This window comes from Oculina patagonica, chromosome 7 (genome assembly GCF_052425735.1).
Source record: "Oculina patagonica isolate OP01 chromosome 7, crgOcupat, whole genome shotgun sequence".
Classification (NCBI taxonomy): domain Eukaryota; kingdom Metazoa; phylum Cnidaria; class Anthozoa; order Scleractinia; family Oculinidae; genus Oculina; species Oculina patagonica.
This window is the reverse complement of record NC_135764.1, coordinates 13095315-13123209: the sequence shown is the minus strand read 5'-3', so window position 1 is coordinate 13123209 and position 27895 is coordinate 13095315. Positions and strand designations below refer to the sequence as shown.

The 27895-nt window shown below is 38.1% G+C and overlaps 1 protein-coding gene across 2 annotated transcripts in view; it reads right to left on the bottom strand.

The window, feature by feature from the left end:
* Positions 1-287: 287 nt before the first annotated feature.
* Positions 288-27895, bottom strand: part of LOC144661243 (SWI/SNF complex subunit SMARCC2-like) — a 38612-nt gene continuing 11004 nt past the window's right edge. The window contains exons 11-34 of one of the 2 annotated variants that reach the window (XM_078521941.1): positions 27615-27645; positions 27108-27154; positions 20597-20618; positions 19715-19772; positions 18347-18400; positions 16490-16535; positions 15407-15437; positions 15030-15095; positions 13721-13779; positions 12395-12576; positions 11405-11476; positions 10126-10239; positions 9078-9231; positions 8734-8822; positions 7657-7696; positions 7043-7096; positions 6066-6195; positions 5326-5448; positions 4763-4879; positions 4392-4474; positions 2724-2846; positions 1934-2068; positions 1215-1512; positions 288-668 (exon numbers count right to left, since the gene is read on the bottom strand). In XM_078521941.1, the coding sequence (XP_078378067.1) occupies positions 385-668; positions 1215-1512; positions 1934-2068; positions 2724-2846; positions 4392-4474; positions 4763-4879; positions 5326-5448; positions 6066-6195; positions 7043-7096; positions 7657-7696; positions 8734-8822; positions 9078-9231; positions 10126-10239; positions 11405-11476; positions 12395-12576; positions 13721-13779; positions 15030-15095; positions 15407-15437; positions 16490-16535; positions 18347-18400; positions 19715-19772; positions 20597-20618; positions 27108-27154; positions 27615-27645 (2412 nt within the window). In that variant the 3' untranslated portion in view covers positions 288-384. The remainder of the gene's footprint in view (positions 669-1214; positions 1513-1933; positions 2069-2723; positions 2847-4391; positions 4475-4762; positions 4880-5325; positions 5449-6065; positions 6196-7042; positions 7097-7656; positions 7697-8733; positions 8823-9077; positions 9232-10125; positions 10240-11404; positions 11477-12394; positions 12577-13720; positions 13780-15029; positions 15096-15406; positions 15438-16489; positions 16536-18346; positions 18401-19714; positions 19773-20596; positions 20619-27107; positions 27155-27614; positions 27646-27895) is intronic. The other variant, XM_078521942.1, reaches the window with a different exon arrangement.

Genomic DNA, 27895 nt, shown 5'->3' with positions numbered 1-27895 from the left:
TATTGTGAACTTTAATACTATACATTTTTTATCTTGCAACTTTTTTAATTCTTAAACTATTTTTTAATCTTTTAATTTTGAATTTGAAGTATTATTTTGCAGGGCCTCACTGAACAACACCTTTGGTGATGTGAGCTCCCTGGATAAAGAACATTATTATTATTATTATTATTATTATTATTATTATTATTATTATTATTATTATTATTATTATTATTATTATTATTATAAAGTTGAATAATCCTGAAAGGATTAAATATTTATCGCTGATAATGACCCCTCAACTCTTGACACAAATGACAATTTATTTATTACTTTAGAAAAGAAACAATAACAACAAAAAGTGACACGATTGTTTTTCCCTGAACGTTAACACTGTTCCCATCATTCCATCATGCTTGTGCCCGGGGGAACTGGACTCGACACTGCATTGTCGCCAGGCACGTGAGACATCTGGCCAGCGGCAGCATGTGCCAAAGGAACATTGCTGGGGGTACCGGGGCCTGACGCAGGAGATGCAGCGTTCGATCCCATGAATGACACTGGGGTGCTGCAGCCGGAGGGAGGGTGGGATCCGATTGGAGGTACAGAGCCTGGGTTCATGGCTGGAGCCGGGGAGGCAGAGGCAGAGGGGGGATTGGACCCGACGGGCTGGCTGCTACCTGCAACTTCAAATAAAAAAAAGATTAGAAATAAGTTGTCGTGAGGTAGAAAAATAAGCAAGTAGCAGGCACAAAGGCGAAGAGGCAGAGGCGCCGACTGCCAATCAACTAAGGCACAAATGTGGTATCAGGGTAGAATATACACCTAATTTGCTCTGTAGTTTGAAATGGGGGAATGGAATGCCCGAGTGATTATTTCAAATTCCAGTTTTCTCATGTTAAACTCCATGATTTAAGAGGCTAGCTATCCCTTTACACGATTTTATTTTTGGCAAGAAACCTAGAGTAATTCACCTTATGTTACTTCATACAATTATTCTGTTTGCGTGGTAGAATTGGTGTGGGCTTATACCAAACCTTCACAATTCTATGAGCGTGCTTACTCGAAGGCGGTCGCTTATTCCAGTAGAAAAAAATTACTGTATGTACCGCACATCGCTTAAAAAACTGCATCAATTGTGATCCTTTCAGGACATATCGACTCTTATTTATAACCAGGGTGAAGTCTACAAGAGTTATTCTCTTGACCCAATTCAAATACTGAAATCTAACCTTGTTGCGCAGGACTGGCTACCTGTGGCACATGACTTGGTACTCCCGGTTGAGGGACCTGGGACGGAGCTTGTTGTGAATGCCTCCGTTGTTGCGGTACCTGTGGCTGTGGCTGCTGTTGCTGTGGGAATTGGGGTTGAGGTTGGGATACCTGTGGCTGCGGTTGAATCTGCCCTGGGGAGGGTGCTGAGGGGGACAGGTGACCGGCTGCAGCACGTGCGCGTAGCTCTGCCGCTTTCAGTTGTTCTTGATGAAACTGTTGGCGCTCGGCAAGAAGCTGTTGACGCTGGTACTCCAACTTTTATAAAAGAAAAAAGTAAATGAATTAATGAAGAGCAAATGAGTGATCTTCCTTTCAAATATACAAACGTTACGCCATAATCTCCTTCGTCTTGCAGTTTGGATTGCCACGCAACGCTCCTCTCTACAGAAGCGTTGCGTGACGACCAAAAGTAACGCCCGTCGTAAAGGAGACAAGTAACACATTACCTAGTGACCACACTGTCATGTGGTTTTCTGCGAACTTTTCAAGAGCCAAGGGAAAACCCCTCTTTTTCAAAGCGTGCCAACGTGATCAGATCGTGCACTTCCTACTCAAGAGAGTTCCTTTTTGTTTTCTTTTCTTATCACCAAACATTCAAGCTTCTGTGTGATGTACTGGATGTACTACGTGGATGACAATAAAATATCTTAATTCATCAACAGTTTCTTATACTTACCGCCTCTCGTTCGCGGTCCATGATAGTCTCAAGTTCTTCAAAGTGACGCAGTTTAATCTCTAGTTTCTTCATCTGTGTCTCAACAAGAAGCGCTACAAGGCTCTTGATCTTACGCTCTTCAACTTGAGCCAGGTGCTATCAGGAAAAGAGAAGTTACTCAAAATTCTGTTTTATTACGCGTAAAAATGATATTCCCCCCTCCTCCCGCCCCCTTCAAAAAAAAAAAAAAAAGAACGAAAGTAAACGAACGAATGAACGAAAGGACGGACGGACAAAAAAAGAAACAAATCAAAGTATTGAAGACCTAGACATCAGGTTAAACCACGATTCACGCCCAGATTGCAACCAGATTTCCCCAGAGATAAAAGAAGTCACTGCGTTCTTTTAGCTAACGAAAGCATTTTGTTCATTGCTGACTATAAATCTTGGCATTTGTAGCTACTCGATCCGCTTTACAATACTTTGCAACTTACAATTTAGTGAATATTCAAAACGTAAATAAATAACCATGTTTGTTATTCTAGATTTTGTTTCATTCCTTCCGAAAGCCTCGGTGGAAAATGATCAGTTTACAAAGAATTTCCCGGGGAACGGTTTAAATCTATCAACTGAAAATTGATCAAATGCGAACATCAATTCGTCAAATGAAGGGTTCCTCGGTGCTGCATACATTATTTCATAAAACACCCTTTCCTAATCAGTAGAACTTTATTTCCAAGATACTGTGATTGCGCTTTACTTAGCTTGTCTGACATGTGCCGGATGATAACGAAATATACAGTAAGGTTACCTTGGCTTTTACTGCAGCTGCTGCCAGAGCTGATGCGGCTGCCTTAGCAATGTTTTCTTCGTTGATAGCCTGTGTTTTCTCTCCGTTCTGTGCTTGACTACTCGACTCCGACGAGTCTTCCATCTAAAAGCAGGGCGAAAATCACAGGAAGAAAAAAACGCGGAACCTTTTTAATGTGGACAGACTTGAAATGGGTGTCTATGTTATGCGTGTCCGTATTAACTCTCACAGTGTCTCTCTCTTCAACAGGTTAACAAACAGATATTTTGGCGCATTATTAGGGAAATCTTTCATAATGCTGGGGGTAACGTAAACCTTCAACGGACTAGCATTTCATGTAGCCTGTTCTGTTCCAGGCTCTCGGTAGTTATGGGAGAGCGAATAACGCGCGCGGGTGAGCGAGGAAAAAATGAGGCGGGACGAAGGCGAAGGTATAAATTACAAATTCAAATTATATATTACAAATTATAATTACAAATTATAATTCAAATTATAAATTACAAATTCAAAATTTTTTCGCTCGCCCGCGTTTTTCGCTTACCCCTTCAACTACCGAGAGCCTGGAACAGGCTACATTTCATGTAGCAATACTTTTCATCACATTATGCTACAGAAACTGGAATTAAAGCAGCTGCTTTATGAGCAGTGCAAAAGACAGGGGCGTAGCCAGGATTTTTGTATAGGGGGGTTCCAAATGTGAATTGTAATTGTGAAGGTAAAACTGAGCGCCGCAGGCGCTCCTCCTCTAGGGGGGGTCGGGGGGCATGCTCCCCCAGGAAATTTTGAAATTTGTGGTCCCCAGAAATGGCATCTCCTTGATACTAAGTATAAATTTTTAGCAATTTTAGCTTCAATTGAAGCTAGCATTTCTTAGAAGGGAAGCTCAAAATCCCGCGTACCAGGTAATTTTTCCGGCGTGTGGTCCCCAGAAATGGCATCTCCTTGATTCTAAGTATAAATTTTTAGCAATTTTAGCTTCAATTGAAGCTAGCATTTCTTAGAAGGGAAGCTCAAAATCCCGCGTACCAGGTAATTTTTCCGGCGTACAATTCACTCCCGGCGTACCGTCACTCACTAGTCAGCTAGTATATCAGCCAGAAGTAGGCGCCGTGGATGCTTCCGTGCAAAAATGTGGACTGTTGCACTAATGTCAATTTGTCTGTTGTAATGTATGTTCATAAGAGCAAGTCCTGACTCTCGCTCGCTGGTCATTGTAGCCCGCAGGTATGTCTTTAGTCTGCGCAATGTGCTGAACGATCGCTCACATTCTGCAGAAGTAATTGGCAACGTACACAAGATGCGCAGCAACTTGTGCACATTTGGATAAAAATCGCTGTCACATTCTGCCAAGGCCTGAACTGCACTGTTTGGTAGGTCTTGATCCGCACTACACGTACAACGCAGGTTTGTATACACGAAGTTTTGTAATTGTAAACACAAGGTGATACTTTATAGATTTCACTTTATTTTCTCAAAAATTTCATTTTTCTAATCTGGCGGAATTAAAGGGGGATTCTAATAATATTTTTTCTCTTGAATTAGCTATTACGATATCCCGAAGGGGGGGTTCCGGAACCCCTGGAACCCTCCCCTGGCTACGCCACTGAAAGATCACAATGCAGACTTGACTTTGTTGTTAACATTAGTTTTAGAAGCAAATAACCCTACCTTCACATCTTGTGCCCGTGTCTCCCCTCCCTCAGGTCCTGCTAATTGACTTCCATTCACTTCCATGGGCTGCGGTGTTTCTTCTAAACAATACAAGGATTTAAAAGTGATTTAGTGTTGGGTGATCAGTTTGGTCAACAGTTTGAACATTGGGATACATGGGGTGTGTGGTGGTAATGATAATATACGTCGTCATGACCACTAACCGTGGATCCTGAAGACTGGGTACGACACTCCCGGTGCGTGTCCCACAAGCGCTTGAATTTTACTTAATTAAAAAGATAAATACAAGGGAAAACACTGGTTTGTTCTCTGATAATAATCATGAAAAATAATTTCCTCGCACTTTGCATTTGTAAACTTCAGTTTACCTGTATTTTCTTCAGAGGTCTCCTGTTTCACTTTTTCTGCTCGGGCGTTAGCAGCATTCTTTACATGGCTGTCGATGACCGCCTGGGGTATCTCGTCCTTCATTTCAGAAAATTTCTCTGTTTGGTTTAAAAAACAAATGAAAATAGAAGTATTTAAAGACATGTCACAGATTTAGCGCCCTTCTAACCAAATCTGCTTTGTTCAACAATTTCACCTAACGCAAGACCTTCATTGGTTGCCCGATGACACTAAAAAGCTTAGCTTTGTGATTGGTTAAAGAAAGTCGTGTGACACGCTCCAGCCAATCAGACGGGAGATTTCTTCTAACTTATAAGCCAGTCAAGTACATGATCAAAACCAATCGTGGCTTGCACCACGAATTTTCCCGCTCTTTTCCCGTCTGCCCATTTTGTACCGTTACCACGCGATAAACATTTGGCATCTTTTTGACAGCAATCGGTTGAAATTGGTCAATCAAAATCTCGGACAGAGTGAAGTTGACATGGGAACATTAGATTTCGCGCCAGAGCAAGTAACAGCATGAAAGGAAATGCTATCTTACCTAAAGCAGCTTTAGCGGCAGCACTTGCCACACGAGGATCCACAACTGAGGCAAGGAAAGCGACAGTGGACATAATCGGATTCCCCTGCTGACTGAATGGCACGGGCTGGTGTGACAATGGACCTGAAACAACAACAACAACAAAAACAGTATCAGACACAAGCCGGGTGTTTAAATTTGTCAATGTTGCTAGAACAAAAAAAAAACAACAGAAAATTAGCAAAACCCAGAAAATTAGCAATTCTTTTAAATGGAGGGATTCTTCGTTCTAGAAATGGGTGAGTGAGGTTCTTTATCACATGTTCCTTGAATGTCACTGACAGAAACCAACGTTAAAAAAGTTCAATCTACTCATATTTATTAAACACCTTCTTACTATTTAATTTTAACTACTGGTAGACTGTGAATATGACGACTTTGTATTAATTAAAAAACTTTTTTTTATTAAAATAACGTAGTTGTTCGAAACGCTACAGAAAAATTGTCTTGAGATTTAACTAACATGTATGAAAGCAACAGCTTGAAAGAACATGTAGATGATATTCAGAACTTAATACCCAGACCAAAACCTATCAGTAAAGATCAAAAGTTAGCACATAGCAATAAGGGTACGGACACTGCAACCCCTTTCAATCTTGTGCTCCTTTATGCCATCCACACATTTCTTTTTATGCCTTTTTACAACCTCAATCCGTTATTTAGCAACTTGATTTGCAACTTTTAACCTGCTTTTAACTCACCCAGCTGTACATCCTCTAAGTAAGGGTCCTCTATCGGCAGTCTTAGAAAATGCAGTATGCATTCGTCCTGTGTTCGTGTACCAACATGTTCGGCTACTTTGTTCCAGTCATCTTTGAACATCTCAAGCCCCTTAATAAAAATTAATTAGAGGAAAACTTCACGCTACTAAGTTCCCGTTTGTCTGTTCACAGTTAAGCCAGTTATAGCATTGATAATCGGTAAAAGAAAGCTTAAAGGTTTATTTTTTTCAAAAGGTTTACTGATGTCCCAGTTGTAGTTTCAATATGAAGAATCTAAAGTGATAATAAAAGCTCACTTAGCGACGTATAGGCAGCGTGGCCTTGTGGTTAGGACGCTGGACTTGTAATCCAGAGGTCCCGGGTTCAAATCCTCCTCCCTGCCACTAGATGGATTTGTGTTTAGTGCCCCCGAATTCAACTCCTTTGCGCTATGTAAATAGCCAACTGGTCAGCTTCTAGCTCAGTAGACTTGTTCCAGTCGCTCGTTACATTCCGGAGACCGCTGGACAGGGAAACGGAGGGCGCGCGCGGGCATGGGAAACAAAATGGCGGAGGATTGATCATGGTGGCCATTCCTCAGCAAGCATCATTTCTTTTTCCTTTGCGCGCGTGTTCACAGAAATGAATCCCGCGAGATCTCTCACGCGCAATTTCAAAGGCGATCATACTCAAGTGGTCTTTTGCGGTTGATTTCAAAGCGATTTTATTTAAGTAACTATAGATGCAAAGAAAAAACGAGCGACTTGGGGCAAGTCTAGTCAGCTTCCTGCCAGTAGCGATTTTAAGCAAGTTTTCTGTTCGATTTACAATATTTGTAAACTTATTTACAGTGTCCTCAATTAGCACAGCAGCGTTAAATACACTGACACTTAAATCAATTAAGAACGTGTTTCATTCACTTTTCATTGCATTCATAAGCGGAACAGTTTTAAAATCAGTCATCATATTTTTCGTACCTCTAACAACAAAAGTGTTTCTTGTTCAGTCCATTCCTTAGTAGCTGTTGCGGCCTACAAGAACAAAACAAAAGGTCAAATTTTAAACAGCAAAATTATTGACACTACATGTAGTTAAGAAAGCAGCCACCACAATTTTGGGAACAAAAAATCTGAAATAGCCTTCAACATTTGAACTAAAATTATGGTAATGGTATATCACTGTAGTAGATGTTAATAATAAATTAGTGTGTAAAATCCCTATGACTTAAAAGTTTGTATGGTTTAGCGCCCATTTCAAACTATTTAATGACAGTTGTGTGTTTTGCGATCGCAAGCTCTGTTAAAAAAGGGCAAAGATTCTTTAATAACAACAAAAAAGATACAAAATCCAACCCACTCGGGACTTGCCCGTGCTCAGCACCAAAGGCTACATGTTTACCTGCACTTAACAGGACAGTTACAAATTCTCAGCTCGTGGTACCAGTTACTCACTCAGTTTTCTCTCCCCCATTGGTTGGTTCTGGTTCGTTTACTAAGCTGTTTGTGATTGCTTCAATAAATCCAACTAAGGCTTATTCCATCAAAGAACGGTCAAGGATAAACGTATTTTAGATGAAACTTCACTGTCCTACCTTTTGGCTCTTTTTTGAAAGATACTGGTCTGTTCGAAGGCTACAAGATGAAGGGAAAAAATAGCTTTTACTGTAATTTGCCATAAACAGAACATGTACAACAACAACAATTTTTTTTTTTTTCGGTAAAATTTTGATGTTTTTAAAAAATGTAAAAAAAAAAAAAAAAAAAAAAAAAAAAACCCCCGCAAAATTTTTTTTTTTTATATTTTTTTTTTTTTTTATTTTCTTTTTCTTCTTTTTTTTTTTTTTTTCTTTTTTTTTTTTATTTTTTTTTTTACTATTTTTCTTCCTATTCCCAAAAAATTTTTTTTTACCTATTTTTACTTTTTTTTTTTTTTTTTTTTTTTTTTTTTTTTTATATTTTTTTCCTTTTTTTTTATTTTTATATATTAATTTTTTTTTTAAACCCAAACTTAAAAAGACCCCCCAAACGCCAAAACCGATCCAAATTTTTAACGTTTAAATTCAATAAAAAAACAACCTCCAAAAACTTGTTGATTCGAACAACAAAGACCACGGAAAAATATAAACCCATATGATTATTGCTACTTTGTTTTAACGTGCTATTTGCTCATGCTGTAATTTTAATGTTAAATATTTCTGTTTTCGTAATGTGCAAATCATGAAGTACCGGTTTTATTTCAAACACGAGGCAGTGTTTCATCAGGATATCCAAACACCGAAAAGAGAGTTGAAAATATGATGCGCAGCGGAGTATTTTTGATGAAATTCGAGGTGTTTGGATAGCCGATGAAACAATGTCTCGAGTGTTTGATATATCTTCTCAATCGAAACAAAAACCAGGAAGTAAACAGAGAAATAAAATCGTAAATATCTATGCTTATAAAGACCGGGGCTCCAAACCTCCATCACAACAATGACGTGCTAAACAAACAACATGGATCGAAATCTGCCAATCACAGCCCACTAGCATGACCTTCTGACCTTGTGGGCTTATTTGCATGAAACCAACAACGGTATGATGACGTCGAAAGATGGATGTAGAAAGTTAGCTTATGCACGTAACACTGAAAGCGGGTTTAAAATAATTTCCAAAGTGACACAGCATCTCACCCAAAGTTGGCGCCTGTTATGCCACTCTTGTAAATCTCTTTGTTTCCAAAATCATCTTTAAACTGTATCATTTGCTGTGAGGCTGGGATCTGAAAGAAAATTAACAGAGATATAGCACTTATCACGTGACAAATGCACTCAAAATACCTGGCACAAAAAATCAAAGTTAACATAATTATTTAATGAAATGAATGAAATGTTTCTTGCAGTGTGTTAGCAAATTTAGCAATTGCATTTCTGGCCTGAAAAAAATTTCAAGGCTACAACCCATGACCTCCACGATATTGGTAAGTGTGTGTTATACGCTATTTACTCAGGCTGTAGAAAATCTTCCTTGTCATTACCTGTGTCTTAGCAGGCTGTAGAGGCTGTAGTCCTGCAGGGGTGTCAGCTAACACATGGAAGTGTGATGTTGATGGTGGTCCCATGGGGGCTGGACGACCGTCCGCATCCACTTGATAATTAATCAGACCCCATTGCTCCAGGAAAGCATGTGTCCTGTAACACGAAACAACAACATACAAGTATGTCACAGGCTAGAAAGGATCCATGGACATATGTTGACTGTGGTCAAATGTCTCAGGCAATTTTTCACTTAAAAGAAAAGTATAAAAACTGCAGTCAGGGGTGGGAATAATAAAAGGTTTAAAATTTTAAAAAAAAAATTTTTTGTTTTAAAAAAAAAGAAAAAAAAAAAAAAAAAAAAAAAAAAAAAATTTTTTACAAAAGTGGGTTGAAATTTATTTAAAATAAAAAAAAAAAAAAAAAAAAAAGAAAAGGTTATATTTTAAAAAAAAAAAAAAAATTTTCCCAAAATTAAAAAAAAAACAAAAAAAAAAATGACTTTGCCATAAGGCACTCTTGGGAGTGAGAGGGTTAAAGTGTCTCGACAAAGACCTTTTAACCAAAAAAGAAAGAAAATCTTTGATCTTTGTCGGTAATGAAGTGCTAAGGACAACGTAATGGGAATGACTGTGTTTTTCTTCTTATGTGCTTAAGCTTGTGCTTTTTCCTAGTGAAAACCAGCCTTTCCAGCTCTTATACTTTGATGTTTCAGTACTACAAATCTTTACCAGTTGCTGCTACAATAAAGATATCAAACACATGTCAAATTATTGTTAAACAAGTTGTGGTTATTTTCACGTAACTGGTTACCACAGCAACAGTATAACCTGTTAAAAAACACCCTTAATTTTATTTTAACTCAAAAACGAGCCGGCGATCCCCAGTTTTTATTATCGAGTAATGATCAGCATGTTAAGACAACTTTTTGCAAAGAAAAAAAAAAACAATTTCTCTGGGGGGGTTTCAGAGCCACCTTAAATTTCTGAAAATTTAAGGTGGCTCTGAAACTGCTCCGGAGAATGTATGAGAAGTATGCTTGTTACATACCTTACAATCGCACACACATCACCACCAAGGTTCCGTCGACAGGCTGTAGCAGTGAGGTATTCTGTTGGGTTAAGCCGGTATGCATCAAGCATAAAGTTTCGACAAGCAAGATACCTGAAAAAACATAAAAATAATAATAATAAATAATAATAAAACAAATTACTAAGAATCAGCCATTTTCGCACCTTTCAATGTCATCAAGGCATCTTGACTTCACTTTACTTGTTTTGATAATTTTCACGATTTTCATCAGAACACAGTCAAATTTCAATCAGAAACTGCATATGATGATGACTTCACTATTCATAATTATGCTCTCCCAAATAGGTGCTAAGTGGTGACAGGAATATGATGTAAGACTCATGACACATGTTTGAGATCATGGTGATACAAAACAGTTAACTGTTTTTCAAAATCTTTGTACAAGTGGTAAATGTACTTGTAGATCTCAGCACTCAAGAAATTAACTAGACCCTTTAATATCGAAATTCGTGCAAGTATCACTGGGTTGTCTGTGTCCTTTGTGATTGATTAGAGTGATTACTTTGAGTTTGGTTTCGTGACACTCAATCAAAAACTGCTCTAGTTATACAGTCAGCCAACTCTCTCTTAACGGCCACCTCCGTAAGGCGGACACCTCCATAAGACAGACACCTGGTGATGGCCTCTGCCTTTTTTCAGTCATTTTACTGTAACCAAACTCCCTATAAGACGGACACCTCTCTAAGACTGACAACAGACACTTTGAAATCATTTTAACTGACACTTAAGAACTGTTTTTTATCATGTTTTATTAGTGAAAATACTTCCAAACTTCGCATTGACCTTAAGCAAAATTAGTCAGCCACCTAAGGATGCGTGTATATGTGTATTCCAAGCTTACTTCCAAAAACATTACTTTTCTGCTTACGTGTATGGACACTAAAGAGGTCGTTTTCTTCTTACAGTTTTACAGTTTGTGTAGAAGCTCTCAGATTTTGCTTTAACAAGCAAATATGGTCCTTTTATTATAACTTTTAGTCTTGTTGCAGTTAGCAAAGGTTTGTTGCATTGTCCAAAGGTTTAGCTTTATTATCTCAGAATTACTGGTGTCATGTTACTTCGACTCTCTACAGAGTGGACACCTTTCTAAGACGGACAGCTGCGGCTGGTCCTGAAGGTGTCCGTCTTAGAGAGAGTTGACTGTATTCAACTTGATCTATTGAGACTCTGTTTGGCTAGGCCTTTGTCCGGTCCCAAATAGATCCCAGCCATAAAAGAGAACTACTGGTATACTCACACTTCGGGAGTTTTGGACTTGTTTTTACCATTGAAATATTCTGGCAAGGCTCTTCTTTCAATGGCATGGACACTGGAAAGGGAAAGAAAAATAGTCAAAATAATACTGGAGAGAATAAATCTTTTCAACATGCAACAGGGTGGCAACCATTGCCAATGGCAACTTGTCATAGACAGGAGGTAGCTATGGCGCCGCAGCTATGCAAAATAGTCTAAAAGGACTTTTTAAAAGTGTTAAGCCACAAATCCCATGTTTAAAAGGGCTTTTTGGTGGCCTCAATAGAAAAATTCTTGTTCCAGGTATGGTAAGGCTTGTATTTGGAATTTATCTTGCATTTAAGTACATGTACATTGAACATACTGAATGGAATGACCCTCTAAACATAATGCTAGGAAACACACAAATAGCTCTACAGTCACCAAACGGACATCAAAGCTCTCTAACATGCTGTTAAATTTATAAAATCCAAAGCAAGGTCTAACTTTGGAGGCTTATAATGGTAAGAAATATTATGTTGCCCCTCAGCCAAAAAAAAAAAAAAAAAAAGGGGCTTACACTATATGAGGGGGGGTTTTTTTTATTAGGGAGTTTTTTTGTTTTTTTTTTTTTCTGAACCAGGTGTGAGGGGGGGGGGGGGAGGGGGGTAATTGTAAGGAGGAGAAGGGCTCCAAATCATCATTTTCCAGAATAAAAGCAAAACAAGAGTTGACACTGTTTTCTTAATGTACATGTACTTCCACCTGTGCTTATTGTTTTACTGATATCAACTATTAATGCAGTTCTATTCTTTATTATAAAGCTGCTTTGCATGTAAATCACTTGCTAGTTGAAGAATGTAATTTTTTTAATATAACTGATTCAAGAGTTTTGTTAATTTTTGTTAAGTGCCACAAGAAATGTTCTTTGTAGTTGTATTCTGACACTGTAGCTTTTTTCTTTAGTTGTCACTGGCAATGCAGGGAGGGTTTACCATCAGTTTTTTAACAGTACCTGTTATAGTCAAACCAGGAGGCGTAACTGGGGATAATGATATGATGTGTCTGTTCTGTCAGATTTTCATCATGAGGTTCAGTGTCTGGCATGACAAGTGGTTCTTTGAACAGTCCGTCTTTAGTCTGGCTGGATGAAGGTGATGCCGGTGCCGACTGCTCGGTACTGTCCTCTGGCTGGTCCTTTACAAGTACACAATATATAAAATAATGTGAAAAATATTTAATATTTATTATGTATTAAAAGTAAAATTACCGGTATTGCTAATAATACAATATTTAGCTGGGCCCAGTTGTTCAAAGGGTAGATAACGCTATCCACCGGATAAATCAATATCCAGTGGATAGTGTTATCCCGTGGGGGGGGGGGGGGTACTTGGATTATAAATTTTTGTTGGGTATGTGCCGCTGCCCTCTCAGAACCTCTACCCCATTATAGTCTTATTCTATGGCCAATTATAGACCCCATCTTAGTCACTTTTGGGTAAATTTGATTTTTACGACCCCAACTTAGTCACTTTCTGGGAGCTGTTTGTCAAATATTAAACAACAGCAATAAATACGGTAACATTTTTTTCCGGCAAATATTTCTGTTCATAAATCACAACTTGCCAGATTTTCTTACTCTCAAAATCCCGGAAAAGTGTGACCCCATTCTAGTCACCCTATAAAAAATGCTTGAAATGGCGACCCCATTCTAAGTCAGTCCAGTCGTAAAAATGTGACCCCATCCAGCCGCACATCCCCATTAGCCCATTTATAAGAAGTGCCCCCCCCCCCCCCAGGAGTGTTATCCAACCTCTGAACAACTGAGCCCTGGAGTTTCTGTTTCACTCTGAGCTTCAACAGCATTAAAGAATTCAGAGTTTCTGATTCATCCTGCTTTCAGTGCTACATTCAAAGCAAGTATCTTTCGACGTAGTCTTTTGATGTGCTATTTGAAATGAGTCAATCAAAATGGAAGCATACAGTAGATGGTCAGAGTTTGTTTAATGCAAATAAGCCCACAAGTTCAGAAAGACATGCTAGTGGGCTGCACATGTAAATGGTGGATTTTGATCTGTTTTGTTTGTTTAGCATGTTGGAAGATGGATGTCAAAAGATAGCCACTATGCTTGAAGTAACACTGTTTGAGGCGGGTGTAAAAACCATAAGATCTTCAAAAGCTATTAAGTCAGCATGGCATCAAATGGATTTGTTGTAGTTTGAAATGATTTCAAACTAGTTGTATTTGTATTTTCTATTTCTCCTGATTATTTTATTGCCATAATCCTTAAACAAAATTAAGAAGAGATAATATATTAGATAAGCCATATTATTAGGGTACCTGAGTATCCACATGACTGCTTGTCTCCATTTCTTCTACATCAGCACCCTCTGGCTTCCCTAAAAAAAAAAAGGCATGCAGTGACATGCAGAGGCGACGACATTAATTAAATAAAATAATATCTTTAATATTTTCAGAAAATTTGTTAAAAAAAGATAACGTACACTAAATAACATGACAACTTCTTTATTGAATGACTGTTCATCAAAATCAAAACAAAAGTTGTGTTATCTCCTTGCGTGACATGATTCTCGTGTACCGGTAAGCCTGATATATGATATAAGATAAATCTCTTGAATGACTGAGGTCAAACGCCATCTCGTAATTGTTTTAAACAGAAAAAATTGCAGAAGAAGTCTGTTTACTGAATCTGATAGAACTTGCCAAATATAATTTGACTCTTTTGTTTATATTTTGTATAAGTCCTTTCTAACTTTCAAGGAGTATTTTGCTTTGTGTTCTTCGTGGCGATTTCTTGTCCTAAACTTTTCCTTTCTCGAAAGGGCTATGGGACAAGAATGCAGATAAACGTGTCGCATTTGTTTAGTTATCAATCCTCAACCTCGAAAACTCGTCGCACAGAGACCGGACGAGGGTAATTCTCACACCAAAACTAGGGCCACAGCATAAGGCAATTTGTCATCGCCTAAAAATGTTACATTAGAGGCTAAGTACATGTATGTACAAGTAAAGTACACAAACAGGCAAAGAGGGCATGTAGGCAAGCTGCATGTTGTGACCCCCCCCCGGGTTTCGCCCGGCGGTTTTTGTTTTTTTTTTTTTTTCTTTCCCCGTTTTTTCCGGGGTTCTCCGCTTTTCCCCCCTCCACAAAAACAAACCCAAATAAATCATTCGATGCCCCCACTTTCACTCCTCCTTTCCCTTTATAGGAAAAAAAAAAAAAAATTTTTTTTATCCATTAATAATCTTCCAGGACATCTCTTGTGGAAGGTAAAGTGAGTTGATTTATAACCATAAGCTAAGTGTGTAGTTAAACACCCACTTTGTTATGTGCATAGTAGCTATCTTTCAACATCCATCTTTTGACATCCTCTTTCAAAATACTGTTTGAAATGAGCTAATCAAACATGTTGCATACTGGTGTTTGTTTCGTGCAAATGAGCCCACAAGACAGAAGGTATTGCGAGTGGGCTGTGATTGGTGGATTAGTGATTGATTTTAATCCATCTTCTTTGTTTAGTATGCCGAAAGATGGATGTCAAAAGATGTAGCCGCTATATATGCATGTGACACTAAAAGCAGGTGTAATTTCTGCTATATTAATTCAAATCATATTTATGGATGTTACCTGAATCAGAGATGTCTGTCAGTGAAGTTCCCTTTATTGGCTGCAAGTCTTCTTTACCCTTTGCACCTAAATGAAAGCATGTATCAAAAGCCAGTTACTGCTGGGAGACCAGCTATACTTGCATGATTGTACAATGATTCAACTCACAGGCTATTTGTACATGCACATCAAAAAATGCTCCAAAAACTCAAGTCTTGCAAGTTTTGCACAAAAATTGTTGGCCATGCAATAGCAACTACAAGGGTTCCTCTTTACCCTTGTTAATTTTATTCTATTTTATTGACTTACCGGTATTAATCTTATTAATTGAGCAATTGAGCTTTTTTTTTTTGCTCCCAAAAAAAAATCTCGCTGTAATTCATTCTTGTGTTACTCACCTGTAGCACTTGAAGCAGAAACTTCTTCAACCTAGAGAAATAAGTTAATTTTATTAACATACATGTAAGATGAACAAGCCATTTAGTGCTTTTGTGTGGAGCTTGAGTGAATCAGCGGATTCTTGCTCTGATCCTTCCCACCCTTGTGGTCTAGGGGTATAGGTAAGTAGAGCGGTTGTCACTTGAGTGTTGAAAGTAAATTGTGTTTGCATTAGTTTTGCATTACTATGTTTAGTGATTGATTTAAAATCCTTGCATCACATTCTCAGCCAATCAGAAGAAAAACCAAAAGCAATCATGACTCGCTTGCGCATGTTTTCCCGCTCCTCGTATCGGCGACATACATTTGCTTTGAGATTTGATTTGTTTACAGGATTGTCTGTGTTCTTAATGATTGGCTAAAGTGATTACTTTCTTTTGATTTTACGACACTCAATTGAAAACTGCTCTAGGGACAGGTAAGTTTTATCCACTAAAGCCTTTCCAGAGTGACGGTGCCAGTTAGCAACCGCTTCAATGGGCGTTTCCAGCTTGAAGGGTTGCCATGGATGCCTCCCTGCTGTGCCTGAGTTGCATGGGCCACCAGCCAACCTGTAAGGCACCAGTTCCCAAGCTCATCTATTGTATATGAATCAGGGTTCATACACTTTTTCAGGCCAAAAATTCAAGGACGTTTCAAGGACTTTCCAGGACCCTTCTTGGAAATTTCAAGGACTTTTTTTCATGAAATTTAACCCAAATCAACAATTGATATGCTTGCTGAAGAACCCTAAAATTAAATCGCTTATTTTGGCAGTCTTCTCATTGCCTTGAAGCCTTTCTTTTTCCTTCTTCACGTTCAATAAAAAAATCAAGGACTTTCAAGGACCAAAAACCTGTTTCACGGACTTTCAAGGCCTTGAATTGTTATTTTGAGATTCAAGGACTTTCAAGGACTTTCAATGCGACTGCGAACCCTAATGAATGTATACTAAGTAAAACTCAGAGCCTCCTCCTAAAAATGCAGACAACAGTTGTCCAACAAAAGGGCCAACAAGGTTTAAAGAACGATTATCATGTATTTACAAAGGCTTTGATTCTTACATTAGGAACTGGTGATGGATCAGGAAGATCTTTGGTGGCATCATCACTAAAATAAAACACAAAAAAACATTTACAAGCAGGTGCATAATTATTTTGCAATATATTTTGATCTCAATTAATTTCAGTTGAACCCCGATATAACGATCTTCGATATAACGATATTCCCGATATAACGATAAATATTCTATGTCCCGGCAAAAGTCACAGTAAAATGTATGGGACAAACCCCCGATATAACGATCTTCGATATAACGATATTCCTGATATAACAATGAGAATGTAGTGGACCGAAAGTAAAATCTTCCCCGATATAACGATATTATCAGTAAACAGTCACAATTCAAGCAAAATATTGAATTTAATCCAATAACATAACAGTAATCGAGTGATCTCTAACGTTTCTGACAACACCTTTTGTACGATGATATACGAAAATGATACTGTATTCTAATCCTCTTTGTCCAGTAAAAAAGTATATGTTAGGTTTACCCCGATATAACGATATTTTCGGTGATTTTACGGCCATATCGTTTTATTATTCAACAAATGCGCACGCTGCCCAAATATGGTCAAAATGTGATTGTTATCTGTCATCCGTACATGACAGATATCCTGCGATATACGTAGGTTGTCAAGATTTGCCCGAAATCTTAGAAATGCTGCACAATCACAGTTTTTTCTTGCTACAAAATGTATTTTGTTGACAATTTGTTGAATAATAAAACAATTATCCTGCTCGATCTTACGGAATATCGTCTGATTTTAGCCAACTCGGCCTATGGCCTCGTCGGCTAAGTATCAGGCGATATTCCGTGCGATTTCGCAGAATAATTGTTAAATATCGGGAGTTTCGATACAACGATCCCTTGATATAACGATATAATTTTACTGCTCCCTCAAGGCATATCGTTATATCGGGGTTCCACTGTATATTAATTTTAACATTGGCAATGGCTCAAAACACCTGTCATAAAGAGATGTCCATTTTATAGGGTTATACAGTGGAACCCTGATATAACAATCCTCGATATAACAATATTCCTGATACAACAATGAATATTCTATGTCCCAGCAAAAGTTACAGTAAAATGTATGGGACGGAATCCTGATATAACGATCTTCGATATAACAATATGCCCGATATAACGATGCGAATTTAGCGGACCGAATGTTAAATCCCCCCGATATAACGATATTATCTGTACACCGTTATATTAGGAGATATTATTTTACTGCTCCCTTGGCATATCCTTATATCAGGGATCCACTGTTAAGTAGTTATAAAGAGATGTCCATTTTGTAGGGTTAAGTTATATTGAAATAACTGAAAAATGCAGGGATGGAATCAATACTACATGTACTTTTCTGCCTTATAGAAATGTCTGCAAAGAGAGCTGAGTTGACAGTGGTTAAGAGAGCCAGTTAAATCAACCCATCAGTGACAATGTTTTATTGTACCTTCACTATTTTCCAAGTACATGTATAGCACTGGGTTACGCATGTGAGAGGGTCTATTATACTTTGGAGGTCTGACGGATTAAGCAGATTTTGAGTAGCAGTCTGCAGGCACATTCTTTATTATCAAGCGGTTAATGGTCAAGAAATTCATGGCGGTCTTGAGCAGCATTCAGAAGAAAATAAAAGAAATTTAGGGTCTAGGAAGAAAGATATATGGTGGTCTGCGGACTAAACCACCCCCTATAATAGACCTTCGTGTAAGTTCTTTCAGCTCTTATTCAACTATTATAAAGTCTTGAATAAGAGAGTGTAGCCCTGAACAAATAGTAAAACAACTGTCACACCAACTACCAACACAGTGAAATCATAAAACAAACAAACAAAAAACAAAATTTTCACCTGTCATTGTCCTCTTCTTTACCAGATTTCTTTTTAGGATTTGTGGGTCCCACCCTATTTTGAAAACACAATTGTTTAAAGTAAATAAACGTAATTTTCCCTTTGAAAATGGTTAACACATACCGTAATGATTCAATTTAGCGCCCTCCTTCCAATAACCGCCCCCATTTTAAGAAGCGTCCTCATTCTTATTTTAAAGCGCCCCTATTCTAATAAGTGTCCCTATTGTGGATAACTGTCCCTACTTTGGCCATTGACGTCGAATAGATAAACTCATGAACCTTCACCGTACCGTACGTGTATATATTTACTGCTAAAATGAACAATTCTTTTTAAAAGTAACTGAAATTTCAACAGTTTGTTACTGTTACAGTTTCTGTTATTGTTAGTTATTTAAATACCGTAAAATTCCGGTTATAAGCCCCCCCGCTTATAAGCCCCCCCGGTTATAGGCCCATCAACCTGGAAACAAAAAAATACATCCGGTTATAAGCCCCCCCGGATATAAGCCCCCCTCTACCGGATGACAGTACTGAACAGGGCTAAATGTTGCTTTTTTGTGCGTTTTTAACTTAAAAACGTATTTCGATCAACACTCCCGAGGCTCGTTTTGAAACGTTTTTTCCTTCCGCTTATAAGCCCTCCCGAATATAAGCCCCTCCGCTTATAAGCCCACCCAAAAACCCTTACGAAGTTGTATAAGCCCAGGGCTTATAACCGGAATTCTACGGTATTTATTTAAGTTTTGTTTTGAACATTTGGTTGTTTCTCAAAAAATGAAAATAAGCACCCTGTTTCGAATAAGCGCCCTCCCTTGAGGTGCCAAAAGTAAATAAGCGCCCCGGGTGCTAACTCGAATCATTACGGTACATGTACAAGTATACAAGGGGTAAAATAAAATAAAAAATGTGTGTATGTTACAGGTCAAATTAATTAAAATTCAGGTAATTTTTTTAATCCTGGTTAGTTTTTTCAACATACTGGTAAAATTTAGCAGAAGATAGGGGAGGGGGAGGGAGGGTAAGTCAGGATGGTGGGAATGGGGGGGGGGGGTCAGAGCAATGAGGGAAGGGAGATGTTTAAATTTTAATTTTCTACTTCTCAACCTGGTATATATAAAAAATTACAAAAATATACGTATAAAATTCTCACTAAATGAGTTTTAAGCTAAAAAAAATTAAAATTAAAAATTAAAAAAAAATAAATTCATTTAACTACTAGAGGTTATTAAGCTAATTTTGACCCGTAATTATACAATTTACAGTGTATGGTACCAATTAATTTTTACTCTGACTCATAATTTTCTTCACCTGCAAGAGCCATATGCAGCATTTATACAAGATTTACATCATTCAATAATTGACTTACAGTTTCTTTCTCTTTTTCTGTTCAGGTGAAGGGGATCTCTTTCTTTTCTTCTGTTTTCCTTTATACGTGTAGAGGAAGGACAAACTGGACATTAGAAAACAGCATTGACAAAATATTATACAGTCTTACTTTGTTTAGTAGAAACTCAGCCATGTTGTGTTTGAAATCCTTGGACCTGACTGGATTTTGGATTGTTTTCTATTCGCTGATAGAACATAATCGCACACACTTTGTTCTTTAAAGGGATAACTTTTCTTGATTTTTATAGAAGCGTTACATGATTGTGTACAATGTTCATGCAAATAAGCTTGTGTCGAGGAAAGGCACCATTCGCACAAAGTAAAGTCCTTTTTTGTTGAAGAATATTCCTTTTATACCAGTGTCACATGACTGTGCTGATGTTCAGGATTAACTGTAAGCTCTTAGCGAATGAGAGTGAAGATTGTGACCCCTGGGGTACTCCGGCTTGTAAATGACGGGGATGATCAAAGGATTTTTTTGGGTTTGAAATTTTCGATTCTGGGATTTTTTTGGGTTGGAAAATTTGGCAAGGATTTTTTTGAGTGACTTGATTCAAATAGGGGATTTTTTTTAGGTATTAAGAACGAACTAAAGTGCCTTGGCGTATTTATAGTATGATGAATAATCAAACTCGAGCATTTTTGCCCCTCCTGGCAATTTAGGGGTAATTTGACAAGGGATTTTTTTCAGGGTTATTTTTGGTCCAGGGATTTTTTGGGTAATGTCGGAAGACTTAGGGATTTTTTGGGGTCCTGAGTTTTGCCTCCATTCGATCATCCCCGTCATTTACAAGCCGGAGTACCCCCCTGGGATTGTGACTACAACATATAATTTTTTAGAAACAAGATTACAGCACATTACCTCCATCAGGACTGCAAGGTTGCTGGAAATGAAAATATAAAGACAGTCACAAGTTTATAATATCATGAGTTGCATATTTTTAAACCTTAAAAAGGTACCCTTAAGAAAAAGTCTTCCCTGTAGAAACCCTGTGGAAGCCCAGTGGAATCCTGTTTCCAGCCCTTTTTAGTTTTTTACAAGGCTGAAAACTAGATGTGGCAGGGTTGTAGCAGGGCTGCAATATAACCTGAGTTAAGAGAAGCAGAGCTGTGACAGGGCTGTAAAGATTAAATGCAAAGTACAACAGGGTTGTAACATGACTGTGAAGATATACATGCATAACAACAGGGTTTAAACAGGGCTGTCAAGCCATACACAGGTAGTAGAACAGGGTTGCAAAATGGCTGTAAGTTATGTTGCACAATACCCGGGTTATAATACTGCACGATAACAAGCAGGGCTGTGTTGTAACTGGGTTCTAGCAGGGCTGTGAAATTTATATTAAGGGATTTTAGCTAAAAAAAGGTAACGTTTGCATATTGATCGTTCTTATAAACAAGTCATGACATGTGTAAGTCTTACATCCGTGTACATGCATCTGCTCGGTTAGCGACTTCAGCTTTAGAGCCTTGAATGAACATAGCTATTAAAGCTTGATTATTTTATTTGCTGTTTCTGTAAATATTGTTTGCTTCAACAAGCTCTGTACCCTTTGTCATATGAAATTGAGGGCCTTTATCAAACGGAAAAATCAAAGAATAAAATAGAACCTTTCCTCAGCTTACCATTAACTTAGTATACTTTATTCCGGTATCATTGGTCTAAATGGATGTTTCCACTTAAATTAAGTTAAATGTCTTCTTTAGTTTCTTGCTTTATTGATAAATATCAGCAGCTTTCAGTAATATTCCATTTACGTCCATATTTTACGGGCGGTGATGCCAAAACAGTCCGCCACACAAAGTCTGTCAAGTCTGCCGCTGTCTACAGTTTCTTGCATTTGCTCTTTGAAAGTCTGATCTCTGGGTTTAAGTTTCGTTAGTTTGCACGCCAAAAATCAAATCGTTTTGTTCGTGTCAGTATAATCCTGGATAGTAGAAATCCATGATATAAAGAAAATGTTTGTTTTCAAAGACATATTTATAAACATGCATGCTTTCATTCGATTTTCGTGACAACGCAAACTGAAACGTGATCTCTGACATATGAGATGTTTTAATCTAATTGGTCAACTTTGAAAAACGTGTTCAGTTACTTGACCGTTTCTTTAAGCGGGAATCGTCTCTTAGAACTGTTTCTTCATGTGCAGTTTATGTAGGTAAAGCTCAACTTTTTCCTTTCTGCTGCCGGAAAAAAGGGAAACCGAAAAAAGATTCCCTACAGCGTTGCAAACAATGCAATTACCTGACGTCTTTACATGGTCAGTGGAATCATGGTGGAATGCGTAGCGACGCCGTCGCTTTGTCCTGAAAGTGTTTCGAAGTTCGAAACAGTTGTACGCGTGAAACGAAGGTCTCATCAGCAATCGTGTTCAGCTACAAATTATTTTATTACTGCAAGAAATGGAACAGGCCAACGATCAATCTTTGCATCGGTTTGTGGAATGCGAAGCGACGCTGTCTCTTTGTCCTGAAATCCCGGCCTGAAATGTTTCTATGTTTGAAACAGTTGTACATTTGTAGTTTTTTGTACGCGTGAAATGAAGTAGTATCATCAGCAATTATATTGTGTTCAGCTATAATTTTATTACCACAAAGAAATGGAACACCCAACAATCGATCAAGTAAGAGGTGAGCACATTTAAACAGTTTGTATACAAATTAAATGAACACGGCAATCACAATCGCGTGCGAAGACCGTTGGTCATGCGATCAAAGACATGAGTATCGCATGTTAACCACAACCAGGAATTATTGTATCTGTCTTTCAACTTTCTATCTCAAGTTAGATTCGTTTATTTACATGAAACTGTAGAGACATAAAGAATAGCCATAAAGGTGAATAAAAAGGTTAGTTATATCGCATAAACGTAATACTGCACAGAATTACTGTAGTTATAATTATAACACATTTCTAGATATTTCGGTTTCAGCCCTTAATTTTAATTTTAGTTCCTACATGTATGCAGTTCTATTCAGTAAATTCCAAGTAAGAGTAAGAGTTCCCAGATAGATCTTTTTCCAAAAATTTCTAAGAAAGCTTAAGTATTTGTGCACTTCATTTATACATGTAACTTAACAAATTAGAGCAAAAAAAGTCAAAAATAAAAATAGCATTTGAGTTTCAAATGAACACTGTAACAAAGCAAAGCACTGTCATGAAGCAAATTTGTTGACATTGACTTGGTACTGAGTAGATAAAATAAAACTTGCATAATTGTGAATGTATGCTCATTTATCAAAGCAAGCTTAATATATATTTCTTTTGGCAATTCAAACTCTTGTTGATTTTCTGGCAATGCATGTATGTTGATTTGTGCGGCAAAACATTAATTTTGAGCGAGGTTTTAGTATACAAGAATCATTTTGCACTGTTGCATGCAAGTACAGGGTTGCACAAACCATGTAAACTAGCTTCTGCAGGGCTGTTTCATGAGGTCTACAGGGACTGCTGGTTTGAAAACTGTGACAGGGCTGTTACAGTTTGGCTACTTGGTAGAAACAGCCTTGCCAACTGTGCCAATTTACGAGCTGCAACAGGGCTGTCCTGGACAAGCCTATGGACAGCCTGTTACAGGCTTGGTACAGGGCTGCCACAGGGTAGTGTTGTCGTTAAATGGGCAATACCATGACAGGGCTGTTACAGGGTTGCTGCTTGGTAGAAACAACCTTGCTAACTGTGCCAATTTACGAGCTGCAACAGGGTTGTAACAAGGTCCTTTTCACACCCCGGTTACAGGGCTCCAGGGGGGTTTCTACAGGGTAGACTTTTTCTTAAGGGTACTGGCAATTAATTCTACATGAAGCAAATATTTTGTGAAGTCCAGCCCGAATTTTACAGGGCACACTATTCTCTGTACACAAAATTAATTATAGTTAAGGGCAATTTAACAGAGCTACACATGTAACAAGAAAAGTGCCTGTATTTCCCTGAAGTCAGCAGTATTTTTTATAATTTTATTTTATTTTTTTATTGCAAGACAAAAAAAGAAGAAGTTACATTACATTGCATTACATTACACTACTTACACAAAAGCGCTATTTACAATACAACATGTTACATTACTCTAATTACGGTACTCTACTTACAATATAGTATTTAAACTTATTACACCTAATGCTTAAAATTACACTTTTCAGTTTACACCACATAGTGACACATATAGACAATGCAAAAACCCAATTAAATTCTCTTTCAAAAATTAACGAAAACAACTTTTGTTAATAGTGTGTCAAATATTTAAGCTTAATAAAACCAATAATTTATAGTTAAGGGCAATTTAACAGAGCTACACATGTAACAAGAAAAGTGCCTGTATTTCCCTGAAGTCAGCAGTATTGGAATCTGCATATATGTGCAAGGATTCCATAAGACTCATTCAGTGATATTTTTGCGGTATAAACAATACTTCCATACTCAACTAACTATGCTTCCATGAATAAAAAATATAAATTACATTATAAACCTAACCCTAGTAAAAACAGACCCGGAATTCCGGTGGAATCCCACCGGAATTCCAGCCCGGACTTGCCTGGAATTCCAGGCGGAATCCGGGTGGATTCCAGGTGGAATCCACCGGAATTATTGCCGGCATTCCGCTGGTATTCCGCCGGAATTCCGGACTATTCCAGCTGGAATTCCGTGATAATTCCGGCCGGAATTCCACCGGAATTATTGCCGGCATTCCGCCGGAATTCTGGACAATTCCAGCTGGAATTTCCATGATAATTCCGGCCGGAATTCCCCCGGAATTATTGCCGGCATTCCGCCGGAATTGCAGACTTTTCCAGCTGGAATTCCAGTGCAAATTCAGCCTGGTATTCCGCCGGAATTCTGGACTATAGTCCGGACGGAATTCCAGCGGAATTTTGGGCCGAAGCTTTTCCGACTGGAGTTTTGCCGGAATACCGCCGGAATTAGCTAGTAGCATTACTGATTTTCTTGTTTGAACTGGAGCAGTGAAAACATGGATTTTTTGAATAGAAAAGCAGCCTTACAATGTTTACTCTACAATGTACTTATAAATGCAAAGAATATTTTGCACACGGTGAAATGAATGCAACGAAAGAAAATTTTTTAATCAAAAACAAACATGCACATGTGACTTTCAACCTTTTTATTTACTAACAACTATTCCTATAAAAATATATCTCTACATTTACATGTACATATTAAGTGAATCTGACTTGAGATAGAAAGTTGAAAGATAGATACACTTATTCTTGGTTGTGGTTAACATGCGAATAAAACAAGATCAAATAATAAAACGATGCGATATTCAATGTCTTTGATCGCATGACCAACTGTTTTTGCTCGCGATCGTAATCGACGTGTTCATTTAATTTGTATACATGTACACAAATTAAACTGTTTAAAAGTGCTTACCTCTCAGTTGATCGATCGTAGGTTGTTTCATTTCTTGTGGTAATAAAATTATTGCTGAACACAGTATAGTTGCTGATGAGACCACTTCATTTCACGCAGACAACTGTTTCAAACATCGAAACATTTCAGCACAAAGCAACAAAGAGACGGCGTCGCTTTGCATTCCACAAACCGATTCAAAGATCGATCGTTGGCCTGTTTCATTTCTTGAGGTAATGAAATAATTTATAGCTGAACACAATTGCTGACGAGACCACTTCATTCACGCGAACAACTGTTTCAAACATCGAAACATTTCAGGACAGAGACGGCGTCGCTACGCATTCCACTCCAATGTAAAAACGTCAGGTAATTACATTGTTTACAATGCTGCAGAGAATCTTTTTTCCGGCAGCAGAAAGGAAGGAGTTTACCTATATAAACTACACATTACATGAAGAAACAGGAGAGACGATTCCCGCTTAAAGAAACGGTCTAGTATAAAACGTTCAGGTCTCATTACAGGCGGAAAACTAAACACGTTTTTCAAAGTTGACCAATTAGATTAAAACGTCTCATATGTCAGAGATCACGTTTCAGTTTGTGTTGTCACGAAAATCCAACCGAGTGAAAGCATGCAGAATTTTCATGGCTTGTTTGGAAATATGTCTTTGAAAACAAACATTTTCTTTATATCAAGGATTTCTACTTTCCAGGATTGTACTGACACTAACAAACCGATTTAATTTTTGGAGTGGATTTACTAAGACCAGACTTTCAAGGAGCAAATGCAAGAAACTGCAGACAGCGGCAGACTTTGTGTGGCGGACATCGCCCGCAAAATATGGACGTAAATGGAATATTACTAAAAGCTGCTGATATTTATAAATGAAGCAAGAAACTTAAGAATGAGTGACATAACCTGTTTACAAGGGCAATGAGCGGTAAGTGTGTGCTGTAGTCTCAAACCCAACTCTTGATTTAGATTTGGCACGCAGAACGAACGGCGAGCTGCCACTGAATATTATTTAACATTGTGAAGATCTAACAAAAGGATTTCTTGGATTTACTATTTCTCCATCGCAGAAGAACTTATAAACTACTGAACACAGGACATTAATTTGTGGCTCGGCGGTTTGATTCGGTGAAAAGTCAAGTCTAATCTGAAGTTTCTTTTAAGGAAAGGTTATCCACTGTTAACCAGCGTCGAGCCGTGGAGCAACCACACACTCGTTCAATAAACCTGCTTCAATCGACTGATAAGCTGCTAAGCCACAAGAATATGTACCTATCTCATTTTATTTATATTTTATAAACGTTGAACTCAAGTGGCCACTGAGACAAATATAAATAAATACGTTTTATTCTTTGTACCTGTTTGTACTGCTGACTGTATTTTAGCGAAGACATTAAGCTTATTAGTGGAAACGATCCATTTAGACCATGTCTTCAAGTATTTTTTTAGACTTATGCAATAATTGTACAGACGAAAAAAATTGTGTAGATTGTCAGAAGCTCTATTATTTGGCCTACCGTTTTGATTGAACTCTCACTCATAATGATTTTTGGGGAAAATCATGGCGTTGGGTGCAGCCATGAAATACAAAATCTCCATATAAATCCAGCGGACTCAGAATTCCAGATTCCACTTGCCCGGTATTCCACTGGACTCCTCCAGATGTCCGCACCTGGCATTCCACTGGACTCCGGAATTCCGGGTTCCCCTTACCTGGAATTCCACTGGACCCCGCACTCCGGACCTGGCATTCCACCGGACTCCGGAATTCCGGGTTCCACTTACCCGGAATTCCACCGGATTCCACCTGGAATCCTCCCCGGACCTGGAATTCCGGGCCTATTTTTACTAGGGAATTTTGCTACATTTTGTAATGAAGGAAAAAAAATCGCTGAGTGACTGTGATGGAAGAAAGCATATGAATCTTAGGGCATGTCAGCTACACTCTATAATTATAAATTCACTACTCTGTACTGTTACTGCTGTACTTACTTCATCAGAGCTGGCTCCAGTTCTTAGGCTTTTCCTTCTGGTCTTTGCTGTTTTAAATAAAAATATAAAACATGATTAATACAGAAGGACCCCAGTAACTCTAACTTGGATAACTTGAACACCCCTGCTAACTCGAACTATCTTCCATTTCCCTTGGATTTGACCGCTCTTTTCAGTCATACATTTTACCTTGGTACTCGACCTCAGATAACTCGAATTTCCTGCTAACTCTAAATAAATTTTGTTTGCCTTGAATTCCGGTTCTTGCAACTTGCCATGGATGCTCATTGAAATATCCCATTAGCTCTTCTTGTTGTGTAATCAAAAACAAACAAAACTAGCATGCCCAAAATTCTGAAAATTTAGTATCACGATTTCCTGTATAAAATGGTATCAATGTAATGTAAGGACAGGTCAGTTTTCTCCAGTTTGTTCAACCATCTATTATTTTGCAGTGTACATAATTACAAGTACTGTTAAGTAAATACATGTATTCCTTGGACTTACCTAGAGCTGGCGAAGTTTCTCTTTTATTGCCCTGAAGTGTTGAAAATAATTTGTGAGAGAACTTTTGTAAGAGAGTTTTGTTTCTCATTTTCGCAACACATAGGCCCCCACAGCCAGTAAGACATGCATTGGTCGCGAAAATGTATGTGTCAGGTACATGTAAAACTTCTCCAGTTCTTAAGTAGGAATCAGTAGGGTCTGATGGTTCATCAGCCTCACTTCTTAAAAATGTACATGATTGTATAGTTTCTCCCCCGTGCATGAAGTGATTAGGGGCAGGA